A 14,323-nucleotide genomic window follows, 5' to 3' on the forward strand; every position below is an offset into this window, starting at 1 on the left:
CCTCACAGTCGGGAAGCCAGGGATGTCGAAGTCTCTGCAGACTGCGGTGTTGGTCTCCTGAGCACAGTCCAGGGCGGCGAGATTCAGCGCCGGCCTCCAACCTGAAAGGACAAAAAAAAGAAACGAAAACAACCCTGAGGTAAGTAAGAGGGGCTGGCACCTCTGCCTGCTGACCTCGCCCACCGCCACCAGTGCCCACGGCACCTGCCTCCAAAGCTCTTAGGAGAAAGGTCACCCCTTCCTCAAAACACGGCCTCTGAGATAGTTGGGTTATTCTGCATTTAGCCTGTGCTTAAGACACAGTTAAATAGCTCCGGTAACCCACTCAGAACAGCAAGCTGTGTCCCCCGTTGTTCTGCAGTTGGGGAGGGGCACAGGGGCTGGAGGAGCTGAAGAGAGAGATGAGATGAGCCTGGCCCTCTCGGGGAAAAGCCCCTGGGATACTGCCTCTGTCTCTGCTGCCCTCTGGAGAGGATCAGTTCCAGAGGGGTGAAGAGCACGCCTCAGGAGGGCTGAGTTCCCCCGCGGACCCTCGGTGAAGGCCTCTGAGGCCAGAGGTAGTGGCCAGCAGCCCAGCTTGGGTGGGTGGGACACAGGGTGGTGGGGACCGGCCCCCTGGCCAGGGGTGGAGGCAGAAGTGCAGGGGAGGAAGGTGAAGACACCTGGGATCTAGAAGCCACAGGGAAAGAAGCCCTGAGGCCAAAGTCTGGACGATAACAGCTCCCCAGGCCGGCTGCCTGGGCACCCTGCTCCTTCATCAGGCCCCAGGCCACAAGGCCTCCCTCCGCTGGAACTTACTGGCAGAGAGAACAATGGCACCGTTCTGGGCCACAGCCCCGCATCTGGGAAACAGAAAACAAACTCATCTACCGGGCAGGCCTCCTGAGCTCCAGTTCCAGGTCAGGTGCCCCGGGAGCACCTACCAAAGTGCCACACTACGGTGAGGCTGCTCCCGCCGGGATGGAGGATGTGCACGTGAAGCTGCACAGACGGTGAGCTGGTGATGCGCTGGTGCCACGCCGTGTGGCACGCGGCTGTGAAGGTACATGGCCGCAGGGCAGACCAACCCTGGGCACCAAGCAGGGGCCTGGCAGGAAAGGCGAGAACCGAGTGGAGCCCTGACCGTCAGTCCAGGTGACAGGCAACCAGGGCACGGGGTGAGCAGATGAGGAGGGGAGAGTGAACAGGGCTGCAGAGGCGATGCCGCGGGAAGGCAGGCAGGGGCCAGCGTGGGCGCGCTGGCCTGGGGCTCAGGGCTGGCTACCCAGCACCCTCCCCAACGCGGGCATCTCCAGGCCGATGAGGGAAGGGGCAAGCCTGCCTGAGGAGTCGGGGAGGGCACACATGCTCCCCACAGGGCCCTACCCCTCCCACCTGGAGCACAGGATGGGGTGGGGGGACTTACACAGGCAGCCCACGCAGAACTCGCTAATGACGGAAGACTAATATCCAAATAACATCCCTGAGACCTGTGGCTTTGCCGGGACCTCTTACCTCACCCCAGAACCTGTCCCTTACAACATCGGAAAAACCACTACTTCCAAAGGCATCAGAGCTCCCAGAACCTTTTATGCCCAGGGTAGGAGTGTCACCCTCACTTCCACAACAGATGTATGGAAGAGCCAGGATGCCTCCCAGACACCCCTGACCCATCCCTCAAAGGAAAGGCTCCGAAGGTTCAGAGCAACTAAGCTGGTCCTTCTTGGGGTGACACGAGGGAGGGGGTCTGGCACTGTGAGGCAGGCCAGAGGCAACACCCGCTCCCCCCCCAGCCCCTCTCCCCTTCTCCTTTCTTGCTGGCAATGGACATTTGGCACTGAATCCTGGGAGGAGGGAGGGAGTGGGGATGGGGGAGTGGGGTGTGAATGGAAGTGTTCAGCAGAGACAGGTGAGCCACACACTGCGATGCCATTTCCCCAACATCCCCCGCTACCCCATCTCACCAAACCCCTTCTGGCGAGCTCTCGGCTCCCCTAGCACAGGAGGGCAACAGTTTGAGCTACAAATACACGCCAACCCGAATGGCCTGCATCCTTCAGCTTTACATCTAGCTGGAAGGGCAGCCTGCTGTGGTCAGTGACCAGGTCTGCTCCACACTGGGCTCGGCACAGCAGCCCTCCTGCCCTCCCTGACACTCTGCTCTCCCCTGACCCCTCCCCCACTGCCAGCACCACGTAGGAGGGACAGAGTCAGGCAGTCCAGCCACGCGGAACCAATAATACCAACCAGCTTCCTGTCCTGTCCGCCCCCCGTCCCGAGTCTCTTCCTGCCCTCCCCCATGTCTCCTCTCCCCACCCCCGGGTTCTTTACCTCTCACGTCGCCTCTGACCCACCCTCCTAGGGAGCTAGTGCAGGGTTTCTTGTCCAGATGAAATGTCTCATTTCCCTCCTGGCCAAGGTTCTAATATGCTCCATCACCAGCCTACCCAGCCACCAGTGACCTTTTCTATCTGCAGATCTATGTCACCCTCTACTCAATATTCTTCGGGGGCTCCCATTGCCTCTGGAAGAAAACTCAACAGGCATCAGGCCACTCTTAATCTGGTCCCTCCCCACCCAGCTTCCTCTTACCATTTCCCCAAATTATGCTCCAGGAATGCTGAAAGTTTTCTCCTTCCTTGACAGCACAATGCTCATCTAGGCTATTCCCACAGCCACCCCTACCCTCCCAACAAACTCCCAGTTGTCAGGTACAACTCAGTTTGAACGGGATTCTTCCCCCAAGCCCAAGGCTCAGGACCCTGCTCTCGTTTCCACCACACAGTTACAAGCCTGTCCATCCCTAAATGTCTCTTCATCCTTGCGTCTTCCTTGCCTAGCTTCCCATTAGCCTGCACACAATAGATGCTCAGTGACTATCGACTGAATGATACAACTGACCCAGCCCCGGGGCCGCTACAGGACTGGAACATCTTCTCTCAGCCTTACTCTATCCTCAGGTCCAGGCAGGGGGTGAGGTTAATGCCCGTCACCTGTGAATGCAGGAGACGTGAGCTGCCCAGGGATGGGGTTTTGCCCTGGATCACAGGCAGAGCAGCCCAGGCCTCCTTTCTATGGCTCCTCTCCTGCCCAAGGGAGGCCCAGCAGAGGGTGGGAAGCACAGGTCACCCTGTAGGGTCATCTGGCACATGTCAGGCTTGGCTCCGGCTCTGCATCTAGGGCTTTTTTCAGGGAGACCCCCAGGAGAGGCCCGGCTGTTCTCAAAAGAATCAGCAAGTCAATTAGACCTAAGGGCAGAAGAGTGGCACTTTTGTGTCCTTCCACCAGTGAGGGCCCCTGGCAGGGGGTCTCACAAGGCCACCTGGCAGGGACCAAGGACAGCAGGCCTCAACCACTCCACTCCTCTCCTCTCCAAGAGTGCAGGCCGCCATCCCTCGGGCCAGAGTTGTTGTTTGTTGCCCGCTGGGGCATGAGGCTCTGAAGGCACAGGGAGAGGAGAGGACAGAAAGCTAGTGTTCAGCGAGCGTCCACGGATTTTGTGTCCTCCAGATTTGTGTCCTCCAGATTTTCCCACTCCACCGCCGCCATTGGAGGTGGGCACCATTTTACCCACTTTACAAACGAGGACAGAGACCAAGAGACCTCCAAGTGGTCCCAGGGCTACCAGACCCCAAACCCCACTTTTGTCCCTCTGCCTCACCAGGGTCAGGATGCTACCTTTAGACTTTTGCTGTCTGCTCCACTCACAACCTTCCCCATGAGAGAGAAAATGGTTAAGACAGTTTCCTCTTCTAGCTACATACCATTCTCTGTAACGCCCAAGAGTTGGTCAATATCATAGACTCAGGCTTCACTTAGATGATAGTGATATCAGGCACATAGAGAGTCTATCATGTGCCCAATGTAGGTGTGCAGCTACGCTATGAAGAAAGTAAGGAGGTGTTTATTCCTCTCTAGACTGTAAAATAGAGAACAGATAACTGCGCCCGAGGCACACAACTCATCAGTGGTGAATGTGGGATCTGAACCCAGGATCTGAGCCTCCCCGGTGGTCTCAAGAGGGCCCAGGACACAACAGAGAGCTTCTCTGTTCCCAGCCAGGAAACTCAGAGGGGACAGGGTGGGGTGGGTGTTAGTAATGGGGATGGAGGCGGGAGGTGATGCCTGAGAGTTCTCAGCTCCCAGCTCCTGGAAGGTCCGGGACTCCTTCTCTTTACGCCTTGATTCCCTGTACCTCCACGAAATGGAACCGGTGCCTCTTCTTACCAGCCCCAGCCCTAGGGGAAGGGGGAGGGGAAGCCTGGGGCCGGTCAGGTGCTGGGAGAGTCCGGGCTGAGAAATGTTTCCCAGGAATATCAACGTCAAGACCTTAATGAGCCATAATGACCTATAAAGCTCTGTTCTGACCCTAATCACTGCGGACCTGACTGTTCGTCATTCTAGTAACGGTACCAGGAATAGAGAGGACCCTCATCTGGGTGCTCCACTGGTAAAGCAAAGCTGCATTTACGGGAAGTGCACTGCTGTCAAAGAGGTTCAGAGCTGGGGGAGAGAGGCTTTTTAAAGTGTCAGGTGACTTAATACCACAACCTGCAGGCCTAACACCAAAAGGATTAGCAGTCTCAGTCCAGCCCTACTCTTAGGGAGAAAAAAAACTTTCCTGGTGCAATTACTGCCTTGGCAAAGTAATCTCCCCACTGACAGAGTAAATGAGCAAATGGAGCGGACGGGAGGGGAGGGAAGTGTAGGCAGCACCGCTGCGGACCCTGGGTGGCGGGAGAGGGGATGCTTTCTGGTGAGGGGGATGGGCTCCTTCTGGAGTCACAGGCGGCATACCCACCCCACTCACAAGGCCAGGAAGGGGCACAGGACCCAGAGTCACAGGGCTTGCAGACAGCTGCAACTGGTCGAAGCACCATGAGCTCCACACGTCTCCTCTCTGGGTCTCCGTTTCCTCACCGGTCACACGAGGGCCAAGATGAAGGTGTCTCCAGTCCTTCCCAGCTCTGACAACCATGGGGTGTTGGATGGCAAAACACTCTCGCCAAGAAGCATGGCCATGAGGCCTCTGAGTGCTAAGCAGCCTGGGCCTCTGTTAAGGCAGGGGCCAGACCCACCCAAACCACAAGAGCCAGTCAGGTCGAGAGGTCAGAACGAGACCCGCGCCTGAGTCTCCGGGAGTCCTCCTGACACAGGGAGTTGGCCAGGCCTATGCCATTACCACGACATCCCTTCCTCCTTGTTGCCGGCTTCTGGGCAGTGAGGTCATGACGTGGACAAAATGCCTTCCCCGCCCCTCACACCTGGATGACACCCCAGGTCTGAGTCAAGAGGAGCCACGGCAGCCCCAGAAGACCTGGTCACTCACAGCCTCATCTGGAAGCCCGTGAGGCTTGTGCCATTGGTCTGCACGAGTGTTCAGTGAGCTGCTACCCTGCGCCAGGCTCTGCACTAGCAGTGCACGGGTACAAGCAGGAGAGGACGGCCCTGGGAGAGAAAAGGAGGAAACCAACACTGCTTGCTGTCACTCAACACCCACGCCTTACAAATCTCATCTCCACACTCTGCACAGGTCATTTTCCCACCTGGAGTACGCTTCCTCCTTCTCCCCGCTCTCCACCTGCCCAGGCTCTGGAGAGTCAGGAAGAGCTGGGTTCAAGAACCTCCTCCAGGGACTTCCCTGGTGGCGCAGTGGTTAAGAATCTGCCTGCCAATGCAGGGGATACAGGTTCAAGCCCTGGTCCGGGAAGATCCCACATGCCGCGGAGCAACTAAGCCCGTGAGCCACAACTACTGAGCCCATGAGCCACAGCTATTGAGCCAGTGCGCCACAACTACTGAAGCCCACGTGCCTAGAGCCCATGCTCCGCAACAAGAGAAGCCACCGCAAAGGGAAGCCTGCGCATCACAACCAAGAGTAGCCCCCACTCGCCGCAACAAGAGAAAGCTTGCACACAGCAACAAAGACCCAACGCAGCCAAAAATAAATAAATAGATAAATGAATAAACTTATTAAAAAAAAAAAAGAACCTCCTCCAGGGACTTCCCTGGTGGTCCAGTGGTTAAGACACTGTGCTTCCACTGCAAGGGGCGTGGGTTTGATCCCTGGTCTGGGAACTGAGATCCCACATGCTGCATGGTGGGGCCAAAAATAGAAAAAAATAAAATAAAAAAAGAACCCCCTCCAGCATCTGTGTAATCTTGGGCAAGTTACTTATCGGTTAAAAAAAAAAAAAAAGTTATCTGTTGCTCAGATATTTTCTCATAAAGATTATACACAACAGTGGCCTATAGAGGCCCTCAGCACAGTGCCTGACATAAGGCAAGTGTATAATAAATAACTGCTTAGATAAAGGCCTTTGGTGACCAGGCCTCTGTCACTTTCCCCTTCCCTGAATTCCCAAAACAAGAAATGACTGAGTTACGCTCTTTTGACCCTTTTCAAATACAGCTTCTTACTGGTGCCAATTTCCCTGCTGTGTGATTTACCCAATGGCAATGTAAACAATACTCTGCACACAGAGGTCACTCAACAAGTATCTGCTGACTGATTAGCCAGTGAGGAGGACTGAAGGTCTAAAATGAACACAATCAATTTCCCAAACACACGGTGAGGCAGTAAGAGTTGCTCTGGAATAGAAAGGGGTGAGCCAGACCCTTAGAAACAAGCGCTCTGCCCCAGGGTAACAACTGCTGCAGAGAACCTAGCCTACAATTTACTGAAGAAATGAGCCGGGGCCAGTCAGATTAAATGCCTGAGGCCAGTTGGGCAGGGTTGCAAAATTCTTCTCTCCTCTCATGACCTTCCACAGTCTCACTGCTCCTACCCAAGGCATTCATACCAATGGCAGAGGGCAGGGGCCACAGGCCCATGGGCCCAGGGTGGTGCGAGAGCAACCCTCTGCCGGCCCACGACCAAACTTTCTCAAGGAACCTCAGAATATGGAGATGCTAAAGGGCCTCACCAGGAAACACCTCCTTGGATTGGAGTGGAAGCATTCTTTATCATTGCAGGCCAACACCAGGTTCGGCCAGCGCTCCCCCCAACATGATCTTGCTTAGGGGGCTGACACCTCCATGGTTCATGGGAGACTTCCAGTTCTCACCTGAATCTCCCATCTCCCATGGACTGTGGTTCATCTCTACGGACACCATTTTCCTTTCTGACGTTAAGTTTTGATTTGCTTTTTTTAGGGAAACTCTCACTCCATGCACTGGGGAGAAGACCCCTTTGGGAAGTGGCAACCCTCATCCAGGAGCAGGCTGGGTCAGAATCCGGATGTGCAATTCATTGGAAAACTCTGGGTTGCCAGAGGCCAAACCCATGAGTCAGCTGGAAGCTAATCTTTCTGTTCAGCACTCTCAAGATGTAAGAATCTTCTAGATTGAGTCCACCTGCGGCCATTAAGGGACTTCTATGGCCTCAAAGTGTAAACTGATGTAGGAATTTTTATGACGTTCAGGCCCACAGTGTCCCCTGAACACCTAGTGCCCCTCAGGTGTTCCAGCTCCAAGTTCAACACTCTTCCTACCTCCTGCCCTGACCAGATGTGCTGACATCACTGAAATGATGCAGTGTGAAGAGCTGCTGAGAAATGGCACATTCAAGTGATGGGAACAGAGAGGCATGCAGACAAGTGTCTGCGTGTAAACTGGAGGGAAAACGGTTCATCGGTTTTGTTTAAAAATAACTTTCCGGGCTTCCCTGGTGGCGCAGTGGTTGAGAGTCCGCCTGCCGATGCAGGGGACGCAGGTTCGTGCCCCGGTCCGGGAAGATCCCACATGCCGCGGAGCGGCTGGGCCCGTGAGCCATGGCCGCTGAGCCTGCGTGTCCGGAGCCTGTGCTCCGCAACGAGAGAGGCCACAACAGTGAGAGGCCTGTGTACCGCAAAAAGAAAACAAAAAAAACAAAAAAAAAACCTTTCCAAGACCATATGGCTAACAGATGATACATCTTTCCATCTAACCACTTCAGGAACCACCCTGCAAGCTGCTCAAGGGAAGAGGTGGCCTGAGTTTGAAAACCAACATCTACAAATGCACTACTCTACCGCAAAGAGTTGAGTGTATCAAGAAAACGGCACAGCAGGGGAACAACAGTTCCAGTTCTTCCCTCTCCAGGAAGAGGCCTACGCCCTAAGATGCCTCATTCAGTGACCGCTGAAGGTCAGCAGCCCTGCTAGGGCCCTAGCACCACCTAGTTATCAGGAAATAACTCCATTCAGAGGCAGCAAATCAGAAGCAAACCACTACCATCACGCCACACCAGCCCCGCCAAATACCCACTACCTGGTCTAGGCAGATGGATGACACCACAGGGATCTTTACCTGTGCAAAGGAAACTCTGAGATAATACACATCAAGTACTCACTCAGGAAGGTGTCTGACATACAATACAGTAAGCACTCAATGAATATTCATTACTATTGTTGCCATATTTACTCAGCTCCAATCTTAAGTTTTTAAAAACATTAACCTTTCTGTAATGGAGTACACCTTTAAATCTCTATAACTCTATTAGCAGTCGGTCGTCTTATCCCTCTACCCCTCCGGCTGTTAGTAAATGAATGGTGGGTCTCACAACTGACAGTCTCTTAGAATGAAGGAAATACGGTATTAGTCGTCAGGCCAATGAAGGAGAAAATGGAGCAAGGGCCAAACCCACACCAAGAGGCTGCCCTCAGTCGGGCCTCTGGGCTCACAGGTTGAAGCAGAAGGAGAAGGTGCAGAAGGAGGGGGAAAGAGAAGGATGTGGCCCAGAAGCTAAGGAGCTGGAGGCAGCAGGTCAGGAGCGGCCGGGAAACAGCAAACAGGGAAACTCTGCCTCAAAGATACAGCTGAGAAAGGAAGTCTACGTTACCAGCAGGGTCTACTAGCCAACGGGTGGGGAAAGGAAGGAGGGAGTGGGAATAGGGGCGGCGGCAGAATGAGTATCAGTTCTTTTTCTCCCCAGCACTGATCCCACCGCAGCTGGGGAACTTGGTAGGAAGGGGTCTGCCACAAGGCTGAACTACAGGAAGCCGTAAGGTGTCAGGGAGGAGGAACAAAGGAGACCACGTCGCAGGTATGGGGGCCATAAGCCGGCAGAAGACTGACAAGGAAAGCAGAGCAGGTCTGGGGACCCAGACCGCGGGGACGGGGAGAAAACTCGGGACACCGGTCAAGGGGAAGAAGAAAGGGAGGGGCGGGAGCTAAAGATGGAGCTGAGGGCTGAGAAACTGGGGGGAACTGGGAGGGGCAGAGAGGAAGATGGGCGGAGGTGACAGGCAGGAGGAAGCGGAGAGCGTTTAAGGGGCCTCCGTGAGGCAGGTGGCGGGGATCCGCCCAGGTGGGGCGAGGGGAGCGAGCCTCCCCCAGCACCCAGTTTCTCACCTTTGACGTCTTTGGCCAGCGCCTTCCACGTCGGGGCGAAGGCGATGCAGTGGCCGCACCAGGAGGCGAAGAACTCCACCGCCCAGGCGCTCTGGGAGTCCACCACGGCGTCGCGCAGGGTGCCAGCCTGCAGCAGCGTCAGCGGGTCGGAGGGCGAGTAGAGCGCCGAGCGCGGGGCTGCGCCAGCGCCGGACACCACCAGCAGCAGCGACAGCAGCAGCAGCAGCAGCGACGGCTGCAGCCCGGAGCCGCGTCCACAGCACTCCATCCTCTGCAGCTGCGCGGAGTCTACCACTGCGCACAACTTTCGGACGACTTGGTGCCGGGCGCCTCCACCGCACCTCTTGTCTCCGTCGCGGGGAGGAGCCACGTGACCCCGCCCACCGTGGCCTGGTGCCGCCCCTTTCCCCGCCCCCCCCGCCGGCCAGTGGGCAGGAAAGCCGACGAGGGACGAAAACCGGAACCGGGCGCTGGAGTCCGGGCCCGGCTGCGAGCGCCCCCTTCGCGGTCCGCCGAGACCTCAGAGCTAGTCGGGTTCCCGCCTCGGCCCCAGGAGGCGGGGAGCTCAGCCCAGGCCCCGGAGCCCCCCCCCCCCCCCGCCGCCAAACGATAGGTGTGGGACATCCGCAGGGCAGAGTCCCGGGCCCGCGTTCCTGTCGCTACTGGGGACTCTGGGAAGTCATTTGGCCTCTCACAGGCCCCGTATCCAACGGGAAAAGAGTCCGTTGGAATAGATTGGACCGATTTATGCTGTTCCCAGAAGGTTCTGGGGATCCCACCAAGCGATAAGAAGTTGTGAATTAGAAGCACGTGGGAGAGAAGGACGGGTGGTAGGACAGTCTCTGACTCTGTGACCACTATGACGCCACAGGGATCAGATGTGCCCACACCCCGCACTCCCCAAGGCCTGTGATCATCTAAGGAAAATATTATTTGAGGGCTTCCTAATTATGAATTAGAGGCCCCCTTCCATTTTAGTCTGGGCTGGATTGGCGTGGTCCATTGGGTGGAATCAGAGTTCCCTCAGCATGCAGGTCTGGCCACCTAAGGTTGTTAGGACGATTCCTCCAACTGGGGCTCCCAGCAGCCCAGGTACCCCACATCTAACTCTCCAGCCTACACACACATCTCCATATTCACTTACATATCCCTCTCACGAGTAACCTGATAACTAATCTTGTGTTCATGTGTACTAAAGTGTTGATGATTAATTTTCTGTGGTCTACCTTTTGTAGTTCCAGTGCTGAGTTATCTTAACGGGAGCAGGCGTTCCTCAGAGTGCTGTCACGTGATCTTTTCCCTTTGTGTCTGCTGGGTTAGGCCACCTCACCTGTAAGCCATCTGAGACTAGATTTGTTATTCATTCAACATTTACGGAGTGGTTTCTTTGTGTCAGGCACTGCTCTAGGTACTAAGGCTGAGGCAGTAAATAAAACCAAGACTCTACAGTCGTGGAACTTACGTTCTAGTGTGGATAGGGATAGAGAGATGTAAATGTAGATCCTATGTTGACAAAGGCTATGAAGACACGTACAATAGGGTAAGAATAAAGTGACAGAGGAAGTGGTATTTTATTTTAGACAGGGAGGTCAGTGATGGGCCCATCCCTGATATTTGCAGGGCCAGGGTAAATAGTGCAAATGGAGGCACACGTATCATATGTCTACATAATTTAAAATTATAAACCAATTTAAACTGTTATGTAAAATTCCTGTCCTTTCATGTTGACAAGTATACCTTCATAATAATCTGGAAGGCTAAACTTAAGTTTAGAAATCTCAGACTTCCCCCAAGATGTGCACTGGAATGGGGCTGCTTAGGTCCCTGGCCCTCAACCTTCCTCCTACTCTTTGCACCCCAGCTCTATCCCATACTTCAAGGGAACTTGTGCCCACACCTATAGCATCCCTGTCTGCACATCTGAGCTCCATCTATACCTCCAGCAAATAGCCGCTCCTTGGTTCCTTAAGAGAACAGACCTTGGAAAAAGGCTGATGCAGTCTCTAGAAGCTGGCCTGGTGCTACTGGGGTAGGGAGTTCTAGGGTCTCGTGCACCCGCAGTATGATCTAAAAGGGGTGAGGCACAGGGGCTTTGGGTGGACTCATCCCCTTGGCCCATGGTCTTCTAGCTCTGTGGAAAGAGGTGTGGCTGGAAGAGGGCCAGAGAGCTCAGAAGACAAGGTAGGGGCTCCTCCTGCCCCAGTCTTAAGGCAGTTCTAACGGGATAACATTTGAGGCGAAGACCCAGATGAAGAATGGGAGGGAAACTTGTGGCAATGTGAGATAAGAGCATTCCAGGCAGAGATCTGGAGGTTGGAGCTTTGCTCCCTTCATGAATTCGTATTCTCTGTGCCTGAACAGAGAATAGGCTTTGAACATATTCTCAAGTTCAAAGTCTTGAACTGCATAGATAGTCCCCTAGCAACCCTGGATTCCAAGGGGTGGAAGTACTCCAGTGGCTAAATCAGGGGCCAGGAAAAGTCAAGTGCCTTCACATGTCTCTATTGTTAAAAAATGTTATAGTTATCTTCCCCAGGGAATTCCCTGGGAATTAAGGGGACAGTTTTGGCTAAACATGAAGAGTACCTGGGAAGCACAACTCACCTAAGTACACAAAGATTTGCTTGTTCACATGTCTATTTCAGAACATCAGAAATGGAAAAGAATACAAATGATTTGAATGGAATAAAGTTTCTTGGCAATGGGGCCAAAGAAATTAGCCTTGAGAGTTGTAAAATCTGGGGCTTCAATATCTCAGAACAGCAATACAGGGATTTTTTTTTTTTTTTTTTTTTTTTTTTTGTGGTACGCGGGCCTCTCACTCTTGTGGCCTCTCCCGTTGCAGAGCACAGGCTCCAGATGCGCAGGCTCAGCGGCCATGGCTCATGGGCCCAGCCGCTCCGTGGCACGTGGGATCCTCCCGGACTGGGGCACGAACCCGTGTTCCCTGAATCGGCAGGCGGACTCTCAACCACTGCGCCACCAGGGAATCCCAATGCAGGGATTTTCAACTTTAAGTCTTGGACGTCTGTTCGAACAGAGTCTTAAAAGGAGTCTCCAATAAAAGCAAGCTGCCCATAAACAGAGGGATGGATAAAGAAGATGTGGTAAAGAGATACGTTCGATAGATCTCCTTTCTGCCCGTGGATGCTGCTGAGTAAGCATCGTTGATGTCTCCCCCCCGCCCGCCTCCACTGCCGTCGTGTCTAAGTCAGAGTCACCCAAAGAGCCCGAACAGCTGCGGAAGCTCTGCATCGGAGGTCTGAACTTTGAAACAACCGATGACAGTCTGAGGAGCCATTGTGAGCAGCGGGGAGCGCTCACAGACTGTGGTAACGAGGGATCCAAGCACCGGGCGCTCCAGAGGCTTCGGGGTTGTCACGTGTGCCACTGTGGAGGAGGTGGATGCGGCCATGAAGGCAAGGCCACACGAGGTGGATGGAAGAGTTGGGGAACCAAAGAGGGCCGTCTCAAGAGAAGATTCTCGAAGACCTGGTGCCCACTTAACTGTGAAAAAGATTTTTGTTGGTGGCATTAAAGGAGACACTGAAGAACATCACCTAAGAGATTATTTTGAACAGTATGGGAAAACTGAAGTGATTGAAATCATGACTGACCGAGGCAGTGGCATTGCTTTCGTAACTTTTGATGACCATGACTCTGTAGACAAGATTGTCATTCAGAAATACCACACTGTGAATGGCCACAACTGTGAAGTAAGGAAAGCCCTATCTCAGCAAGAGACGGCTAGTGCCTCATCCAGCCAAAGAAGTCGAAGTGGTTCTGGAAACTTTGGTGGTGGTCGTGGAGGGGGTTTTGGTGGGAATGACAGCTTTGATCGTGGAGGAAACTTCAGTGGTCGAGCTGGCTTTGGTGGCAGCCGCAGTGGTGGTGGATATGGTGGCAGTGGGGATGGCTATAATGAATTTGGTAACGATGGAAGCAATTTTGGAGGTGGTGGAAGCTACAATGATTTTGGCAGTTACAACAATCAATCTTCAAATTTTGGAGGAAACTTTGGAGGCAGAAGTTCTGGCCCCTGTGGTGGTGGAGGCCAATACTTTGCCAAACCCCCAAACCAAGGTGGCTGTGGTGGTTCCAGCAGCAGCAGTAGCTGTGGCAGTGGCAGAAGGTTTTGATTACTGCCAGGAAACAAAGCTTAGCAGGAGAGGAGAGCCAGAGAAGTGACAGGGAAGCTACAGGTTACAACGGATTTGTGAACTCGGCCAAGCACAGTGGTGGCAGGGCCGAGCTGCTACAAAGAAGACACGTTTTAGACAATGCTCATGTGTATGGGCAAAAACACTCGAGGACTGTGTTTGTGACTAATCGTATAACAGGTTATTTTAGTTTCTGTTCTGCGGAAAGTGTAAAGCATTCCAACAAAGCATTTTAATGTATATATATATATATTTTTACACCCATGCTGTTGATTGCTAAATGTAATAGTCTGATCATGACGCTGAATAAATATCTTTTTAAAAAAAAAAAAGATGTGGTACATATATACAATGGAATATTACTCAGCAATAAAAAAGAACAGAATAATGTCATTTGCAGCAACATGGATGAACCTAGAGATTGTCATATTGAGTGAAGTAAGTCAGCCATAGAAAGATAAATATCATATGATATCACTTATATGTGGAATCTAAAAAAAAGGGGGTACAGGGCTTCCCTGGTGGCGCAGTGGTTGAGAGTCCGCCTGCCGATGCAGGGGACACAGGTTCGTGCCCCGGTCCGGGAAGATCCCACATGCCACAGAGCAGCTGGGCCCGTGAGCCATGGCCGCTGAGCCTGCGCGTCCGGAGCCTGTGCTCCTCAACGGGAGAGGCCACAACAGTGAGAGGCCTGTGTACCACAAAAAAAAAAAAAAAGGGCGGGGTACAAATGAACTTACTTATGAAACAGAAGTAAAGTCACAGAGGTAGAAAACAAACTTATGGTTACCAGGGAATAAGTTGGGGGGAGGGAAAACTGGGAGATTGGGACTGACATATACACACTACTA

The 14,323-nt window shown here is 53.5% G+C and overlaps 1 protein-coding gene and 1 pseudogene across 1 annotated transcript in view; one reads left to right on the forward strand and one right to left on the reverse strand.

The window, feature by feature from the left end:
• The window catches only part of QSOX1 (quiescin sulfhydryl oxidase 1), a 41,418-nt gene extending 31,762 nt beyond the window's left edge, over positions 1-9,656 (reverse strand). Inside the window, exons 1-2 of the mRNA XM_004269846.4 lie at positions 9,313-9,656; positions 1-101 (exon numbers count right to left, since the gene is read on the reverse strand). Of these exons, the coding sequence (XP_004269894.2) occupies positions 1-101; positions 9,313-9,580 (369 nt within the window). The 5' untranslated portion in view covers positions 9,581-9,656. The remainder of the gene's footprint in view (positions 102-9,312) is intronic.
• Positions 9,657-10,340: 684 nt separating this feature from the next.
• Positions 10,341-13,726, forward strand: LOC125963913 (heterogeneous nuclear ribonucleoprotein A1-like; annotated as a pseudogene).
• The last annotated feature ends 597 nt before the right edge of the window (positions 13,727-14,323 follow it).

The sequence above is a fragment of the Orcinus orca genome, chromosome 1, assembly GCF_937001465.1.
Source record: "Orcinus orca chromosome 1, mOrcOrc1.1, whole genome shotgun sequence".
Lineage (NCBI taxonomy): Eukaryota > Metazoa > Chordata > Mammalia > Artiodactyla > Delphinidae > Orcinus > Orcinus orca.